A 20,818-nucleotide genomic window follows, 5' to 3' on the forward strand; every position below is an offset into this window, starting at 1 on the left:
CAATAAAAATAAAACTGCAGCCTCACAAAGCAATAGTTTTCTGGCAGCTGGGGTCAGTGACCCCCATTCGAAATCTGCAAAGAGTTGAAGAAAATGACAGATCAAAAACTATAAGAAATAAATCACGAAGACCAATTGAAAAGTTGCTTAGAATAGGCAGTTCTATAACATACTAAAAGTTAACTTTAAGGTGAACCACCCCACCCCAGTTTTTTTTTTCTTTATTATTTTTATTTTTAAATAGTTTCCTGTTTAACATTTTTTTATTTATATTTGTCTTGTCAAGCCTCTCTATGGTCTTCTTCAAGCAAAACTCCAACTGATTACTCATGCATATTTTGAAGAAAAAGATTTCTCCCAAATCTCAATTCTTAAGGTATGGTGCATAAACTGAACATTTAAAGTTTCAGTATGTGTAAGAAATGGGAAACACATAATATCAAGATGATTACAGCAAGACTGTCAAAGGTAATGTAAACGCTAGAGGACATTATAGACAAATAGTAAGGAATCTTTTTTTTTTTTTATACATAGAGAAGAATAAGTGGCCACTAAAGTAGACATGAGAAACTGAACGTTCATTTTAAGCAGAAAAAACATGGTTAACTGTGAGCGCTGCAAGGTTTTATAATAGCTTACTGGGTGATGTTGCAATGGCAGAATCTATTAATGGCTTGGACAAATATATATATTTTTATAAGGTATTTACATGCCTTACAGACTTTACTTCCTGGGAGGAGACATGCAAAAAATTCCTTAATGTCCCTTTGGCCATCTATGCATCCATAGGTTTTTCTCTATTACACATATATAAATTGTCCAACCATAACTCTTCTCTTTCCAGTGTAGGAATCTTTTCCAAAGCTAAAAAATTCAGTATATAATCGTAACATCCCATATAATGGTCATGTTACAGAAATGCTTTTGCTGCTCTCCTTATGTTGTTATCTCAAGTTTCTTTGTTTCTGATTAGTAAAGGAATGGTTTTTACGAACATGTGTTTATATTTTGTGTTTTAGGAACTTTATGAACACATGAATGGCTCGTTAGGAGGAAGTGCAATAGAAGGATCACAGCTTTATCTTGGTACATAAAATCCAGTTTATCTGTCATCTCAGAAATATGCAGGCTCTCTATACTATAGAGTACACCATTAAAAGATTGTCTGTGTAGTGTCCATACTGAAAATATCTGCATGGAGTGCAGAAAACACCATGTGTGGCATAAGCCTAAATAATGAATTGTCATCATAAATGTGAATTCATAAAGGGGATACTCTAAAAAGTAATGCTGAAGTTTAAATAAAAATATAAGTGTGTCAGCCAGTATACATACAAATAATCTATATAATTTAAGCCATTAACTAGATATATTCCCAAAACAGTTTGTTTCAAAATATTACTGTCTATATCAGTGCTGTCCAACTTCTGTGGTACCGAGGGCCGGAATTTTTGGAAGCTAGTTTTGACCACTCCCCTTTTTAAAACCACACCCACTTGAAACCACACCCATGTTTTCGCATGACCATAGCCATATTAATGGTGGTAGTACAGCAAAAACCTGCCATACTCTGCCTTCCCTACCCTGCCTGTGTGTGCCATACTCTGCCTGCCCTATGCTGCCTGTGTATGCCATACTCTACTCTGTTGCAGACTTTTAATTTTTGTTTTCAGAAACTAACTAAATTGTATTTTATGTATTTTTAGGTTTATCTCCAAGAGACCTAGTCCTTCATTTCAGGCACAAGGTGACTAATTTTTTACAGTCATTAATTCAGTGAAATAGCTGCATTGTATATACATGTACCCTAAAAAGTTATACATTTAAGCATTAGATATTTTTGTGAGGGAGAGCCCACAATAATTATTTTTTTGCTGTGCTTTCTACTATATTGACCAAGAGGTTTTAACCGTGCTCTGATTTGGTCTGATGTTTTAAAAGGGAAAACACAATTTATTCTTAAGTTATTCTGACCTGCAGAGCCAGACCAAGTATCATTAATGCTCAAGGCAATAACACTTGGCCCCGTGCCCATGGCAGTACTACTTAGCCTACTGCCCAAGGAAAGTGCTTTGTCTGCCTTCCCCATGGTTCTGGTCCTGCTCACATGTTTCTATAACCATAAGGAACTTATCAGTATTAGTAATGAATGAGCACTGTGCCATCCATTGCTATCAAAAGTGCCCCTTAAGTGCAGTTAAGCAGGTTTCACTTAGATAAAAAGGTGGAAGTGGATGTATGTGTCTCTTTTTTTCAAACAAAACCACTATGTTAAATGTCAGTGATACAATGAATCGTGCATAAATAATTCCTCCTTGTAATTAAGAAATTACCATTTTTAAAGAAGAGGTATTATACCATCCAACTATTGCTGAATGATCTTATCTAATCTTTTAGTTACTGGAAAAACAATGGAAAAAAATGAATATGTGAATAAGAAGGTGTCAGATAATAATTAACCTCTCTTTGACCAAGACTGCAATACAAATACACTAACTCATTTAAAAAAATAATTTTACTGATAATGTTTTATTAATAAATAGCACAAGGGTGCAACAATTAGAGCATCTGTAAAATATTCGGTTCATATCTTTGGGGGAGGGGGGGTCAGCAAAAGTTGTTATTAGGGCTCTGGTACACGGGGAGATTAGTCGCCTGTGACAAATCTCCTTTGTTGCGGGCGACTAATCTCCCCGATATGACATCCCATCGGCGAAAATGTAAATCGCCGGTCGGATAGAATACGCGGAGGCAACTTTGGTGATTTCCGCAAATCGTGCCGCTGCTTATGCCATCTCACCGGCGATTTACATTTTCGCCGGTGGGATGTCATATCGGGGAGTTTAGTCGCACGCAACAAGGGAGTTTTGTCGCAGATTTGTCCATCCATTCATAAATAATAAATGCAAATCATGACATAAATAGGGCTGTTTGTAAGGCTACTACTCTAATAACCGATAGCAACCAGTCAGCAGGTAGCATTTACTACCCCTTACTGGTTGCTATGGGCTACTAGACCTGGGCAAATTTTGCATCCTTTATTATTAAATCCTCCAAAAAATATTACTTTCTCCTTTAGTCTTGCTTTCAAACTACTTTCTGGTGAGAGACAAATTGCTAAAGTATTTTTTGTTAATGTTATATTATATTACTGCTGACAGCATAGCATTATGCATTATGGTTGATGTAAATTGACAAAATTGTCAGCATGCATCTTTGTTAAACAAAACAAAGCTTATGTTAATGCTATAATTGCTGATATAGGCAGCCAAGTCCTGGAAAAAATACTTACCTGAAAAAGGAAACAGGTTGGAAAAAAATGTTCCTATTCACATTGGAACATTTTCTTCTGTCCAGCCATAACTTCTAAAGCAAAGTTGTACACTGGGAATGGTCTCTCCATTAAGCTAAACATGCGTTTTATACATAAATATATAATAATTATGGATACAAGAGCTAAAAAGGACCCTGTTCAATAGAACTTACTCATATCAAACACACTGTTATAGAAACGTGACTTCTGCTTAAAGGAAACAATGTACAGAAAAGAAAACAAATACAAGTATGAAATACAAGACTACAGATACCTATACAGTTAGTGCAGTACTGATCTGAGAAGTTTTTTGCCCTCTTATCATTTAAAGTTAGGTAAGATTTACCTAAGTAAAAGGTTTAACTTGATGGACAAATTTAAGTGGCAGCCATGCTACATGGAAATTTAAAGCACTTTGATGTAAAAAAGCATGTTCTGTTTTAACTGCGTAATTTTCATAGGGATGGTGGTGTTCTATATTTACCCCATTATTTGCTTTTTTTTTTTTTTTTATAGATTCTAATTTTGTTTAAACTAATTCTGCTGGAGAAAAAGGTAAGAAATTGTCAAGATAATAAACTTGCATTGGCAATGTATTACTTCACCCTGAAGTGTCATTTCCTTCTCAGGAACATCTCAACAAATCCATATGCTAGATTGGTAGCAGAAAAGATCTTGAGCTAGTAGAAACAGTAATTTATCCCAGTAATAGTAGTAAAAGTAGTTTACTTTTTTAACTAGATTATTATCTCAAATTGGTTATTAATTACATTTTGAAAGTATTTTAAAATGTTCCTGGTCTGGTTGTCTGTTAGACCTGCATATGCATCTCTTAACATAAAGCATTACTGGTTAATAATCCTGATTTGTTACTGTTACAGGTTCTGTTTTATGTTTCCCCAGTGAATAGATTGGTGGGTGCACTGATGACTGTCTTATCTCTCTTTCCAGGTAAGATGCTGTGTTAAATAACTTAGACCCCCAAACTGACATTCCTAACATACATGTTCACATAATACAAAATATGTTTCTTGAGTTCTCTGATTGCTGGTCGTTCTTTACCGTGCACCAGGGCAGTTTGAAGGAAATCTGGTGCAGTCCATGTGTTCAATATAATATATACTACTACTAATAATAATAATAATTTTTTTCGTCTATGGAAACCTCAGGTTTATTCATAGTCAATCTTTATTTTATGTCAATAAACATATTTTTTTTGTTTTATTTTATCTAGGTATGATTGAGCATGGTCTTACAGACAGTTCCCAGTACAGGCCACGGAAGAGCATGTCAGAAGACATAGAATATCCTTTAGTTACATATTCAGACGACTGTACTTCTTTGGCTGCCTCAGGGTTAAATGCTAAACAAGAAAACCAAGGACCCAATAGGAATACAGAGAATAGCAAGATAGACACATTACTTTGTGAGCATGAGGCTGACACTAATGGCAGTATTGAAAAACTGAAGCCTCCCTCACATACGTCTCCAGAGTCTGTTGAGAGTGACTGGGAAACTTTGGATCCTAGCATACTGGAGGAATGTATATCAAGGGATGAGGAGGTAATTTGGAGTACAGCACCAGAGCACCCAGACTTGCTTCCTACGGATACAATCAGCTCGGGCAGTGCTCCCATAACAGTTCAGCCACAGTCAAACACAGGACAGTCTGTATACATTCCAGGTCTTATATCTGGATTAGAAGAAGACCAGTATGGAATGCCCTTGGCTATTTTTACTAAGGTCAGTTATCTGAGATGCAAAAATAATAACTATCATGAATGCATTTTTTGTGTCTAAATTTGTACAGCAGCCCACAGAAATTATATGTTCCCTTTCATTAAAGGGACTGTTCACCTTTAAGTTAACTTTTAGTATGATGTAGAAAGTGATATTCTGAGAAAATTAGCAATTGGTCTTCATTTTTTATTATTTGTGGTTGCTCTACACTGGTAAAAATGGTGTTTGCTTCAGAAATACTACTGTATTTAAACAAAGCTGCTGTGTAGCTCTGGGGGCAGCTTTTCAAGCTGGGAAAAAAGGAGAAAAGGACCAGGTTACATAGGAAATAACAGATTAGCTCTGTAGAACTCCACTGTTCTATTACAGAGCTTGAATGGCTACCCCCACGGTCATGTTTATATAAACTATAGTAGGGTTTCTGCAGCAAACACGCAGCCTTTAATAGTGTAGTTAAACAGTACATTATGTATGCATGTACAGTGGTGTGAAAAACTATTTGCCCCCTTCCTGATTTCTTATTCTTTTGCATGTTTGTCACACTTATATGTTTCTGCTCATCAAAAACCGTTAACTATTAGTCAAAGATAACATAATTGAACACAAAATGCAGTTTTTAAATGAAGGTTTACGTTATTAAGGGAGAAAAAAACTCCAAATCTACATGGCCCTGTGTGAAAAAGTGATTGCCCCCCTTGTTAAAAAATAACTTAACTGTGGTTTATCACACCTGAGTTTTCTTTCTGTAGTCACCCCCAGGCCTGATTACTGCCACACCTGTTTCAATCAAGAAATCACTTAAATAGGAGCTACCTGACACAGAGAAGTAGACCAAAATCACCTCAAAAGCTAGACATCATGCCAAGATCCAAAGAAATTCAGGAACAAATGAGAACAAAAGTAATTGAGATCTATCAGTCTGGTAAAGGTTATAAAGCCATTTCTAAAGCTTTGGGACTCCAGCGAACCACAGTGAGAGCCATTATCCACAAATGGCAAAAACATGGAACAGTGGTGTACCTTCCCAGGAGTGGCCGGCCGACCAAAATTACCCCAAGAGCGCAGAGACAACTCATCCGAGAGGCCACAAAAGACCCCAGGACAACATCTAAAGAACTGCAGGCCTCACTTGCCTCAATTAAGGTCAGTGTTCACGACTCCACCATAGGAAAGAGACTGTGCAAAAACGGCCTGCATGGCAGATTTCCAAGGCGCAAACCACTTTTAAGCAAAAAGAACATTAAGGCTCATCTCAATTTTGCTAAAAAACATCCAAGACTTTTGGGAAAATACCTTGTGGACCGACGAGACAAAAGTTGAACTTTTTGGAAGGTGCGTGTCCCGTTACATCTGGCGTAAAAGTAACACAGCATTTCAGAAAAAGAACATCATACCAACAGTAAAATATGGTGGTGGTAGTGTGATGGTCTGGGGTTGTTTTGCTGCTTCAGGACCTGGAAGGCTTGCTGTGATAGATGGAACCATGAATTCTACTGTCTACCAAAAAATCCTGAAGGAGAATGTCCGGCCATCTGTTCGTCAACTCAAGCTGAAGCGATCTTGGGTGCTGCAGCAGGACAATGACCCAAAACACACCAGCAAATCCACCTCTGAATGGCTGAAGAAAAACAAAATGAAGACTTTGGAGTGGCCTAGTCAACGTCCTGACCTGAATCCTATTGAGATGTTGTGGAATGACCTTAAAAAGGCGGTTCATGCTAGAAAACCCTCAAATAAAGCTGAATTACAACAATTCTGCAAAGATGAGTGGGCCAAAATTCCTCCAGAGCGCTGTAAAAGACTCGTTGCAAGTTATCGCAAACACTTGATTGCAGTTATTGCTGCTAAGGGTGGCCCAACCAGTTATTAGGTTCAGGGGGCAATTACTTTTTCACACAGGGCCATGTAGGTTTGGATTTTTTTTCTCCCTAAATAATAAAAACCCTCATTTAAAAACTGCATTTGTGTTTACTTGTGTTATCTTTGACTAATAGTTAAATGTGTTTGATGATCAGAAACATTTTGTGTGACAAACATGCAAAAGAATAAGAAACCAGGAAGGGGGCAAATAGTTTTTCACACCACTGTATGTATGTATTTATAATATCTTATGCAACAAGAATTCGCTATGCTGTACAATCTTACAATATACACACGAGGAGGACAAGCGGTAGAAAATGTTCTACTTATTGCAGTGTTACTCAAGCTGTGTGGGGTTCCCCCACTAGGGGTACAGTGGAGCGTACTTACACATGTTTACTTCAGTGGGGACCAAAGGAGAAAGCAGTTGCTAAACTTACTGTTTACTTTTCTCTCTACTGTTTTCTTTAGCCACATCCCAGTTATAGTAATTGAGCTGCATGGGACTTGCCATAAAATTTTCACCTGGGTTTATGCACTACTCATATATGTAATGCATAAGTTACTTAGTTATATAGTAACATATGGTTGAAAAAAGAGTCCATCAAGATCAACCCTTCCAAGTAAACCCAGCACACACAAACCTATACTAACCTATCTATACACTTACATACATAAACCCATACTGACCTATCTATACACTTACATACATAAACCCATACTGACCTATCTATACACTCACATACATAAACCCATACTGACCTATTTATACACTCACATACATAAACCCATACTGACCTATCTATACACTCACATACATAAACCCATACTGACCTATGTATACACTCACATACATAAACCCATACTGACCTATCTATATACTCACATACAGACCCATACTGACCTATCTATACACTCACATACACAAACCCATACTGACCTATCTATACACTCGCATACATAAATCCATACTGACCTATCTATACACTCACATACAGACCCATACTGACCTATCTATACACTCACATACAGACCCATACTGACCCATCTATACACTCACATACATAAACCCATACTGACCTATCTATACACTCACATACAGACCCATACTGACCTATCTATACACTCACATACATAAACCCATACTGACCTATCTATACACTCGCATACATAAACCCATACTGACCTATCTATACACTCGCATACATAAACCCATACTGACCTATCTATACACTCGCATACAGACCCATACTGACCTATCTATACCCTCGCATACAGACCCATACTGACCTATCTATACACTCACATACAGACCCATACTGACCTATCTATACACTCACATACATAAACCCATACTGACCTATCTATACACTTGCATACATAAACCCATACTGACCTATCTATACACTCGCATACAGACCCATACTGACCTATCTATACCCTCGCATACAGACCCATACTGACCTATCTATACACTCACATACAGACCCATACTGACCTATCTATACCCTCGCATACAGACCCATACTGACCTATCTATACACTCACATACAGACCCATACTGACCCATCTATACACTCACATACATAAACCCATACTGACCTATCTATACACTCACATACATAAACCCATACTGGCCTATCTATACACTCACATACAGACCCATACTGACCTATCTATACACTCACATACATAAACCCATACTGACCTATCTATACACTCACATACATAAACCCATACTGACCTATCTATACACTCACATACATAAACCCATACTGGCCTATCTATACACTCACATACAGACCCATACTGACCTATCTATACACTCACATACATAAACCCATACTGACCTATCTATACACTCACATACAGACCCATACTGACCTATCTATACACTCACATACAGACCCATACTGACCCATCTATACACTCACATACATAGACCCATACTGACCTATCTATACCCTCACATACAGACCCATACTGACCTATCTATACACTCACATACATAAACCCATACTGACCCATCTATACACTCACATACAGACCCATACTGACCTATCTATACACTCACATACAGACCCATACTGACCTATCTATACACTCACATACAGACCCATACTGACCTATCTATACACTCACATACAGACCCATACTGACCCATCTATACACTCACATACATAAACCCATACTGACCTATCTATACACTCACATACATAAACCCATACTGACCTATCTATACCCTCACATACAGACCCATACTGACCTATCTATACACTCACATACAGACCCATACTGACCTATCTATACACTCACATACAGACCCATACTGACCTATCTATCCACTCACATACAGACCCATACTGACCTATCTATACCCTCACATACAGACCCATTCTGACCTATCTATACCCTCACATACAGACCCATACTGACCTATCTATACACTCACATACATAAACCATATATACCAACATCCATACTAACCGTAGATATTAGTATCACAATAGCTTTGGATACTATGCTTGTTCAAGAACTCATCCAGGCCTCTCTTATAGCGATTAACAGAATCTGCCATCATAACATCACTAGGAAGGGCATTCCGCAACCTCACTGTAAATTGAGGGCAAAACAGAACAGAGTAAACTATGAGAAAGTAATAGAAATGGAGTGAGAAATGGAAATTGAAGGTATGCAAGAGGAAATGGAATGGGAGAGAAGAATAAATCTGAAAGGCAAGGAGTAGAAGAGAAGGGAAGAACAGAATAAAAAAATCTAGTCTAAGATAAGAGCATAAAAGAAAGGTAAAGAAAAAAATGTTAAATGAGAATGGAAAAATCATAAGGAGGAGAGAAAGGGAGAGTGGGTACTTAAAATTTTTACATTTTGTCTGTGAGACTAAAAGCGTTTCAACACAGCACTGCGCATTTCCAGTATATAATCAGCAGTTACATCTGATCGGATTTATTCCAGGCCAGAATAATTCTAAAACATAAATATATATATAAATGTTTTATTAAAAACTCTAGATCTGGCATATTTTATGGTCCCTAATGCCAGTCTAATAGATACTGAAGTGTAATGTAAAACATGTGATTGTGAGAAATTATTGTATTTTGTAGCATTGTGTGTAGCACCGATACAGCTAATGTTATGTTCTGTGCATTCTGCTCTTAACCTGCTCTCTCTTATCCTAGGGCTACCTGTGCTTGCCATACATGGCACTGCAACAGCACCACCTCCTCTCTGATGTCAGTGTACGTGGCTTTGTAGCTGGAGCTACGAATATTCTCTTCAGACAGCAGAAACACCTAAGTGATGCCATTGTTGAGGTGGGAGCAATTGCTTTGGCTATTTTATGTATCCAAGCACCATTTAACTATAGGCCTGTATGGTGCGTGTGGCATTCCATGTGATTTTATTGATTCTCCATTCTTTCCATATGCATATTATATGACATTTTTTCAATATTGTCTGACCCATGGACATGTATTATTTAAGATAACTGGCCTTATACCTGGGCAGTAGTACAGGTATGTGATCCATTATCCAGAAGGCCATCTCCTGTAGCCTTAACTTTATACAAATAATGCAAATTTTTTAAAAATGATTTCAGGGCCGAATAACAAACCGAACCTGAATCCTTATTAGCATATGATAATTAGGATTTGGAAGGGTTAGATGTTGGCGCGCGTGAAGCATGCAGCGAAAAATTTTACACTTTATGCTGTACCATTAACCCTTCCAAATCCTATTTAGCATATGCTTATTTTTTTAAATTTTTTGTACTTTGTGTTTATGGATAACGAAATTGATGATATATAGCTTTAGAGATAGAGATTAAAGATTGGACACTTGTGGCTTTGTGTGTACTTAATTTGTTCAGATATAACATGACCAAATTTAGCAACACTTCTCAGGGACTGTCCTCTCATCCCCAAATAGGTCATCAACTACTTGGGGTTCAAAAAAGACTGGGCCTCTTAATGCAATGGCCCTGTATATCTTGGGCACCTGGCTTCTATTTTTTGTGGACAAAACTAAATTATCTCACAAATCAGAACCAGCACCACAAACAACAAAATATGTGCCTAGAGGTTTCAATGGTGCTAAGTTTGTTTATTCCAAATAGATTCATGGGCTCTTTAAGGAAGGGCAAAAGATGTTTTCTAAACAAACAGTAATCAATGACCATTCCATAGTTCCGAACTTGATTATACTGTCCATTGGACTGTAAATTTAGTTGGTTTCCCAGGCAATACTGTGTAGAGGCCAGCCTACCTTAACTGACTGATGACATTGCAGCATTTTATAGTATTGGAGAACTACTCAGCAGTGCAACTGTTATACAAAACAGTTCCTCATTTAAAGGGGAACAAAACACAAAAGTAACGTAATTTCAAGCAACTTTGCATTATACAGCAATTAAAAAATATGCAGCTTTTTCATGATTTTTATTGTAATAATATGTTTTGGAACAGTTACCTAAGCCTGGCCCCCTGTACTCATGCTAATCTGTCTGATCTACTTTGAGAGTCAAAAAAATGTAACAGTAGTCGACGGTCCTCAGCCTGACTTTAGCCTGCATCCTCCGAATCCCACAATTCCCTGCACACGTGATGTCAATAAGCAAAGGAACATCACAGTGCAATGTATTGTGGGTTATGTAGTTCTTGTATGCTGTCTGTAAGATGTGGGGAAGTTTTTAGGTTTCCAAATGATGCATAAAGAGAAGAACTGTTTTGCAGCTGGATTTCACCATATAAGAATGGTATTTATTCTTACTTTTTGAATGAACAGTTTACAGTTATTGGTATATTAGGGATTTCTTTGTTGTATGGGGCTCTTTCAAAAATTTTGGTTTGGAAGCCGGAGTTCCCCTTTTATGGTCTAAAGATATAAAAATGTGGTACCTCAGCTAGTGTGCTTGTATATATGCTTGTCTATATGCACCTATTCTCTTCCCCTCCGGACTTTGCTATTTTTTGTCTCCTGCTCCTAATACATTGTAAGCTCTTCAGGGCAGGGACTGTGTTCTGTGATAACGATGTTATTTAGTGTCAGTTTAATAACACTTATATTAAAAATCGTTAATTCTCTTAATATAATTTTTCCCTAATAAAAACGACTTGACTTCCTTGTACTTCAGTGTAATACTATACTTTCTGGCTTCTTTATTACTCAGGTAGAAGAAGCCCGAATCCAGGTTCATGATCCCGAACTGAGGAAGATCCTTAACCCAACAACAGCCGATCTTCGATTTACTGACCATCTGGTTAAGCATGTAATGGAAAACAGAGATGACGTGTTTCTTGATGGAACAGGCTGGGAGGGAGGAGATGAATGGATCAGAGCACAGTTTGCACTCTATCTCCATTCATTGCTTTCTGCCAGTGTACAGCCAGGTAATTTTTGACTTCAGTACATCTAAAAAAGAAGTCACTAATCTGAATATTAAGATTAATATAAAGAAGATAAATAAAACATTTTCATGCATGCATTTAATTTATCAAACTAAACATGTATGCTGTGGGGTTATTCATCAGGTTTTAGAAAGTTTCTTACTGTTATGGCAGTAGTGTTAACTTCTGCTTCGTTGCTTGACAGTCCTCAGAGAGGCAGCTTCCCTGCCGCCATCATACAAGTGAGACCTTTATTGGCTAACTAGAATAGAATCTTTGCCAATCACACTAAAATACAGGGATTAAAAATGTATGCAAGTAATATGGTCTGTTTATTTTTCTTGAACGGGAATGAAAGCAAAAACTACTGAAGGGTTCCAATATGTTAAGGACACACAAGTGACTTTAATCACTAACCTGGTGTGTAGCCTCTATTTTCTTGCCTGTACCCAGACATCCCTTAGGCTGACTGAAGGTATGCACATATACAGTACAGAAATCACTGCATCTGCCAAGGACGGCACAGGTGATGCTTGCCAACAGGCAAGATGATGGAGACTAAACATTTTGCAGAAAGTACCCTAGAACGGTTAATTTTTAAAAGAAGATTTTCTGACGTTCAGTAGAGCAGTGCCCTTGTTTGTCTGTCACCATTTCTAATAATATCACATAAAAAGTGCTGTGGCTGATGCACAAGGAGAATTGACAGTTATGACATTATGCCATACATGGCACTGCATTATTGACATTATTAAGTAAGAGGCAGAGGGCATTGACAGCCCAAATGTATTAAATACAGTGAGAGACAGCATATATACCCTAGAAACCCCCCTTACATTTCCAGCAGCAGGTTCCTGAATAATGGAGAAGGTTTCAGCATCCTACATATCAAAATTTGGTGGTCTGCACTGCTGAAAATTCATCCATGTGCCACTTCTTGGAAGATATGGGAATAGCACATAGTAGGAGAATAGGAGACAGAAATGCTCTGTTCTGTACAACATGAAGATAGGAATTGAATATCTGAGGCAGAGGTGGACTGGCATAATGCTGTATTGGATGTTTCTGCAAGCTCAGAATCATGCATACTGCACTTAGATGGCTGCCCATACACCATTATTAAATAGCAAAAAAAAATAAAATAGGAAATTAAATTTTAAATGTTAGAATGAATTATATGCAAGGCACACGGTGAATGTTATAATTAAAAATGACACCATCAAAACCTTTAAACTCATCTAGAGCCCCCCCCCACCCCAAGCCACCTCATCTAAATAGCCTGCTCTGTGTATATTTTTGTAATTGTCCTGTAAATGCAATGTAGAAAATGTATAAATATGTTTTTGCTCAAAATTTTTTTCTAGATAATGAAAAAATGGTTTCAGATTATGGGTCTGCCTTCATTGGGGCATGGAAAAGTACGCACAGTTATAGGGTGTGGAACAGCAACAAGCACCCCGCTCTAGCGGAGGTAAATCCTTGGTAAGAAAACAATACTGACACTTTAATGCACTTTAAAACACTGCTCTCCAGCTGCAGCTGCAGTTTTCGCATTTTATTTTTCTCACCTTACATTGTATATAATCACCACTTAATCACAAAAATGTATTGGTTTTGCAAGTAAGAAATAATCTTACATTTCCGGAGTAAAATGATAAAAATTAATCGCAGGCAAAAAACTTGGAAAGGCATATACCGGGTTAAAGGCACAACAGTGGGGGTGCTGGGCATGTCCTTCTTCTGTCTGCCTTCCCTAGTTTTGTTCCCTTCTGTAAGGTCCATCTTACCTAATATCCCCACTGAGTAATGCAGCATTATCTCTCTGCAGGAGGATTCAATGTGCAAATCAGGCAGGATAGGGGGGTGGATACGATCTGCTGTAATGAGGGGGAGGGTGGGTTTGGGGTGATCAGGGGTGGGAGGCTTGCCTTTGGCACCCTAGCCTTCTAGGCATGGCAATAAAAACAGCTGACCAGTAAATGCTACCTGCTGAGTGGTTGATATTGTTTACTAGCCAAGTAACAATCATAAGATCATCGTTTATATTCCCCACATAGTTTGTAAGCAAAAAAAAAAAAAAAAATCACTTTGCACCTTAAGGTGGCCATACATGCTACAATTACGATCTTTCGGACGACCATTGGTCATCGGAGAGATTATTCTTCTGCTCTACTGAAGTTAAAGGGGATGTAGATGTTCTAACCAACGTATATTGCAAATATGCTTCTTTTTAGGTGGAGAAGCATTAGGTGCAATTTTATTTTTGCCTTTACATCCCCTTTAAGAGTTAAATTGTCAGATATTCAGATAAAAAGGAATTCTTAACCCCATCTGACGATTCAGCAGTAACTGATGTTGGGCGCCTTCAAAAGTGCCTGATCAAATTTTCAGTCTTGGCCCATCTACGAGACAACGATATCCTCGGCTTATAGCAATATTGGTCGCCTCGTCTCCCACCATACATGCACTTTATTATCATACAGAATATCAGTGTGTGTATGGCCGCCTTTATTTGTGTATATTTGCTCTTATGTTTACCTAGGTAATACTATTAATACACCATTATCTGAATTTGCTACAAAACTGAATGTGTTCAAAAGCGCTTCCAGGTATCCAAGTTAGTGTAGAAGTTTCTTAAACCTTTCTACTTATTCCACAACCTCTTAACTGTTTTATTGGAAGTGAAAGGGAGAAAACTGTCCCTTTTCAGAACTTTAATTTTTCTGCACAAAAGCTTATAATAGTTTTATATTAACAAACATAAAGAAGGACTGACTTAAAAAGCATAAGTTTGGCTTGGTAAGCATTACTGTATTGTGGTGTCTGTTATCAAAGATTTTTTTCTGTTTTTCAGCCACCCATTCCAAGGTCATTACAGCGTAGCTGATGTAAGGTTGAGACTTTCACAGTGAGTATCTTTTTACTCTAGAAATGTATTGCTTGACTTTTTTGATAGTGATTGATATAAGCTGCCACTAATTATATTTTTTTCCTTGCTTCTTTATTTTTTGGGTGTGTTTTTATTTTTGATTGTATACAGAATGATCTATATTGGTTACTTACAAAACACTGTGTTCACTAGCTGGTTGGCTAGTCCCCTCGCTGTTATTTACATATTAATTAGAACATAGACTCTTTAGTGATGGGACCCCATTGCTGGTTATTTTTGAGGCATGTTGAATACCTTCATTTATTCAAATATTGTTTACACTTAGGGGACCATTTACTAATGTCCTTTTTTTCTATTCTTATTTTATAGTGCTTAAAGGAACAGTAACACCAAAAAATGAAAGAGCTTTAAAGTAATAAAAATATAATGCACTGTTGCCCTGCACTGGTAAAACTGGTGTGTTTGCTACAGTAACACTACTATAATTTATATAATAAGCTGCTGTGTAGCCACGGGGGCAGCCATTCAAGCTGGAAAAAAGGAGAAAAGGCACAGGTTACATAGCAGATAACAGATAAGCTCTGTAGAATACAGTGGTGTTTTATCTTTTATCTGCTATGTGCCTGTGCCTTTTCTCCTTTGAATGGCTGCCTCCATGGCTACATAGCAGCTTATTTATATAAATTATAGTAGACTTTCTGAAGTAAACACACAAGTTTTACCAGTGCAGGGCAGCAGCACATTATATTTTAGTTACTTTTATACACATTCATTTTTTGGTGTTACTGTTCCTTTAAAGTGCAAAAATCGCAACTTTTTTGATATTTACTATGCAACAAAAGAGCTAAAAATCTGAATCTGACAATTCACCAGCTAAAACTTGTCAAGATCATGTAGAAGTCAAAGGCAGATATCCCTTTCCCTCCCTGGAGGATCATTCTTTGCTTTGAAACTTTAAACACTGTATTTTTGTTGCGACAATTTAAGTAGAGGTTTCGGTGCAACAGTTCGAAAAAGTCATAGTTTCGTGACTTTTCTGTGATTTTTTTTTTTCCCACGAGTTCAGACTTTTTAGTAAACATTAGACATTTGTAGAAATGAGTTTAAATTATATAACTTTTAAAAAATTTGAAATGTTAAGAGTTTTAGTAAATCTGCTCCTTATTGTAAGGATTGTAAATAAGCATCCAGTGTTTTTCATGGTCTGTCCTGCATCTAAATAATACAGGTACTATTGTCATTATCAGAGTTTTCGATCTGAATGCACAGTATGAGTAGTTATACCTTGTCCAACCCTCCTGTACCATGACCTAATGCTGCATCTGTTTTAGCTCTGTACAGAATAGTGACCGAGGAAAAAAGATAGGCAACGCTGTGGTTACAACAAGCCGAAGTATGGTCCAGACAGGAAAAGCTGTAGGTAAGAGATACGCTGAATGGGTGCTCTGCCTTGTATTAAAAATTACTGGGGATGGGTTTCTAAAATAGGTGCCAAATTGCACCAGGGCAGTTGCTCATAGATTCCTTTCAGTCTTGCTATTGGCAACTACACTGGTGCAGTTTAGCATTTGCATTGGTTCTATTAGAGGACTGTTTGCAATGGGATTTGATGCATGTTTTTTTTTTTGTTACAATAATAAAAAAATGGGAGAGAGAAGGGAGGAAAAAAAAGTTGAGAGAGTAGGACAGAAAGAAAGATATGTGTAATACGTGTTCTTTAGTAATTTCCAAGGAAACCTGAGAGAATAGTAAGTGCGGTAGGGCCATGTGACTGACTAAACTTTCTCCAAAATTTTTGGGTTTGCCAAGTTATATGCAAAAATTCTCTGCTTCACCTTGGCATTTACCTCATTTACAAGCCATTTCCAAATTTTTATGGGCAATGCACATTTCACATGCAATTCACAGTGCAAGATATAACCATTTAGGGGAAAAATCAGAAAAACAACCGTATGCAAATAAAATATGCAACGTGTAAACTTTATAAATTACCCAATTTTTTTTTAAAAAAAAAACCAACCCCACAACCAAGTCACATTTAGAGAGATAAATTGTTTAGGGGGTGATAGTGAGGGGGAAAAGCTGGCCATACACTAAACAAGAAGATCTTTCCCCCAAATACCAACTTAGAGGTGGGGGATGTCGGATTGATCTGATTGTTTGTTCCTCGGATCATACGATCTGATCCCATTGATGGGGATGCAGGACATAGGGGCAAGGACCATATCAAAGAGCCAATGTGCTCTTTTAAACCTGCTCAGTGGATATTTGACAGAATTTTATTTAAATATCAGTCAGGTACGTTTGTCGGAGGGCCAGCAACATGCCAACACGGTCCATCGGCTGTACATTTTAGTTTCATAAATGCTGGACAGCCCAGGTATAGGCAACGTGGAATGCTTTACCTGCTGTAGAAGTCCATCTCCTAGCATTGATGGATATGCTGAGATCTGTAGTTCTTCTATAGCTAGAGTTTGCCTGGGCATCAGATTGTAGAAGCATGTACAAATATAATAACTGACCTAGATTTCAGCTCTGTGACATGTATAATGCTTTTGCAGATGTAACTAAATTAAATTAATATTAAGAACATTTTCTCATTTTTCCTCAACTTTTGCAGGCCAGTCTGTAGGAGGAGCTCTAATCAGTGCAAAATCTGCTATGTCTTCATGGTTCTCCACATTTACTCAGCCATCAGCCTTGGAACCACAGGATGAGAAGCAGTAAATCTGAAAAGATCTTTTTGCTTTGTGACTTTTTATTGTGATTTTTTGTTGTGCCTCATGGTTGCAGCTCACGTTTCCATAGAGACACTTGAGGGTCCATAAAGACCAGTTTTGTCCTTATCGGATACATTGACACTGGAAGAGATGCTCGGCTTTTGTTTCAAAACGTAAGGCTTAGAAGCACTAGCTGATGAACATATATGTTTATTGTTAGTTTACATTCTGCCATATCTTTTACTTGAATCAGTTTAAAAAGAGCTGCAACAAAGGTTAATAAGGTGATGTTTCTCTTTAGATATATACAGCAGAAATGTCTTATCCAACATTATCAAACGGATTTACAATAAAAAAATATTGTAAATATTCCACATACTTTATATTCCAAATTATGTATATCTAAGGTGCAAACAGCAAACACATGGGTTTGAGTTAGCATACCTTGAAATTGAAACTGAAGTTTCTAAATTAGTGGATGACTGGAATTCCTGGCATCAGTTACCACAAGGCTGTGCAAGTCATTAAAAAGTTATTCTTCCACCACCATCCAACTTGCAGGTTTTGTTTATTGCTGGCAGCCATTAGGTGTTTTGTGCTCAAATAACAATGCCGTCTATAAGGGAGTGTGCAACAGAATGCCCCTCCTTGACAGATGATAAATTTCAAAACAGAGATGCAGGCTTTTGGGTAGATAAATAAATGATTTCATGATACTAATCTTATGCCAGAAATCCAGTGGTGCCATTAGTTTATTGGCATTGGTATATAGAAATAATGTAGGTTACAGTTGTTGAGTGTACCTAAGGCTGTATTTAGGTCCAGTGGCACCCAAGGCCAAAATGTGCCACCTAGTTGGCAGAAGAGATGTCATGCACAGCAAGCACGTCATGTCACATCGCGCCTGCTTACCCCCTCTTTCCCCCTCTTTTCCCGAGCTCTATTCTTGGATTTCCACAGGAACTCTGCAGCAGCTGTTTTATTTTTTTCTTAAAAAGGTTGATTTATTCTATAGGCACCCAATATATAAAGATAGGCCCCTGGATGTGCCCATCAATTTGCACTTTTGGTATCACATTATTGTCACAGCTTTGGTCAGCACTCGCTCCCATTTAACCTTTATAGAAACATTCAAACACCTGATTTTAGCCTAGTCCTAGAAGTCCAAACATTTAACAAATTATAGCTTTATGTCCTTTAGAAAAGAACTGATTACAGGATTGGTTCTGAATTTTGGTAAATGTGAGGATTTTTTCATACATTCGGATTTAACTAAATTTGAGTTTGTATTGAGTTTAAAGGCAACGCAGAAGTGAAACTTTGATGAATAAAACAACTACACAGTTTGGGAAACTGAAAGCTCTCCGCTTCTGACCAAAATAGGACCAAAAATTCAGGCATTTGCCTACACATTTGGTGTGATGCAGACACTGCAGCACCATTTAGAAGTATAGAATTTACAGGATATTCATAGCTCTTGTGTATGTGTGTATGTATATATATATATGTATATGTATATATATATATATATATATATATATATCAGTCCTGATGGTGTCTGCACTCCAAGGCTTTTAGTATTCTGTGGGGTGCACAGCCAAAATCTGAGTATTTAGCATGAAATAATCCATGGCCGGCACACCCTTAAAATTCAAAAAAAATTTTTTATTGAAAACTCATTGTTTAAAAACCAACGTTTCGGTCCTCATTAGGACCTTTATCCTTGATAAAGGTCCTAATGAGGACCGAAACGTTGGTTTTTAAACAATGAGTTTTCAATAAAAAAATTTTTTTGAATTTTAAGGGTGTGCCGGCCATGGATTATTTCATGCTATATATATATATATATATATATATATATATATATAGTTACATAGGTTAAAAATTGACTGAAGCCCATTAAGGTGAACCCCTCCAACTGAACCCTAGTGAACATATATACAATTATTTGTATATATATATATATATACACGCATATACAACATTCAGTACTCCCCTTTAATAAAACATAAACTTGCAGTTGTACCAATTTATACTGAATATTTTTAATTAATATATATTCTAAAGCTGTTTTGTTTAAATTTGTTATCCAAAAATAATTATGCACTGAGTCCCCTTTTAATTAAATTAGTTTTCTAGAAAAAAAACCATCTGGGTTAATATTTTTTATGTTGATACTTAGAACCCCCAGTAGAGCATGTATTAAAGCTGTTCCTTATATAGTAACTGAACCCTGACTGTTTAGTAAGGGCCCAAGGAAACCACTTGCACTGCTGGAAGAGCTGAGGTTCAATTTTGGGAACTTCAACTAGAGACAGTTATACTGCAGGCTACCAGAATCTGCCTTCATATGTATCACACAGTTTCCACAAACACATCAAGTATGACACTTTTTACACAGCATGATAAATTTATGTATGGAAATAATCTCCAATGGAACTATTTTATTCTATATAATAATTAGTAAAAATAAAAGAACAGATCAGTTGGGGATCCATTGTGCACTAGTTTTTTTTTAATAAAATGAATGTGTTTTGCTTTCTTAATAAATCAGTCTCTCATTTAGTGGATTCTTAATATAAGACCAAGGCTGGCAATCTGTTGGTTCTGGGGCTGCTGTGAGATGCTATAGGCAGTCATTTTTTGTTAGGCTGGTGGGGGCTGTTTGGGCCTCTGCGTACTGCAGGGCCTATTTTGAGTCTCTGTCTGGACCTGGTTAAAACATACAGGGGTTATGTAGAAATATTAGTGAAATGTGCACTGTTTCAATAGACCATGGCAACCAATTAAGAATGTTCTTTTTACTTGTATAATGAAACTAATTTTTGATTTGTATGGTTTATTGACTTAAGTCACACTTAACCCCTGATCTGTTATATACCATACCCTCTGA

The 20,818-nt window shown here is 37.2% G+C and overlaps 1 protein-coding gene across 1 annotated transcript in view; it reads left to right on the plus strand.

Annotated features, from left to right (window-relative positions):
* Positions 1 to 18,474, plus strand: part of avl9 (AVL9 homolog (S. cerevisiase)) — a 43,162-nt gene extending 24,688 nt beyond the window's left edge. The window contains 12 exon segments of the mRNA NM_001079202.1: positions 287 to 376; positions 1,020 to 1,086; positions 1,707 to 1,747; positions 3,830 to 3,868; positions 4,195 to 4,264; positions 4,548 to 5,056; positions 10,111 to 10,245; positions 12,099 to 12,318; positions 13,680 to 13,797; positions 15,170 to 15,223; positions 16,537 to 16,625; positions 17,826 to 18,474. Coding sequence (NP_001072670.1) covers positions 287 to 376; positions 1,020 to 1,086; positions 1,707 to 1,747; positions 3,830 to 3,868; positions 4,195 to 4,264; positions 4,548 to 5,056; positions 10,111 to 10,245; positions 12,099 to 12,318; positions 13,680 to 13,797; positions 15,170 to 15,223; positions 16,537 to 16,625; positions 17,826 to 17,932 — 1,539 coding nt within the window. The 3' untranslated portion in view covers positions 17,933 to 18,474.
* The last annotated feature ends 2,344 nt before the right edge of the window (positions 18,475 to 20,818 follow it).

This window comes from Xenopus tropicalis, chromosome 6, assembly GCF_000004195.4.
Source record: "Xenopus tropicalis strain Nigerian chromosome 6, UCB_Xtro_10.0, whole genome shotgun sequence".
Taxonomy (NCBI): domain Eukaryota; kingdom Metazoa; phylum Chordata; class Amphibia; order Anura; family Pipidae; genus Xenopus; species Xenopus tropicalis.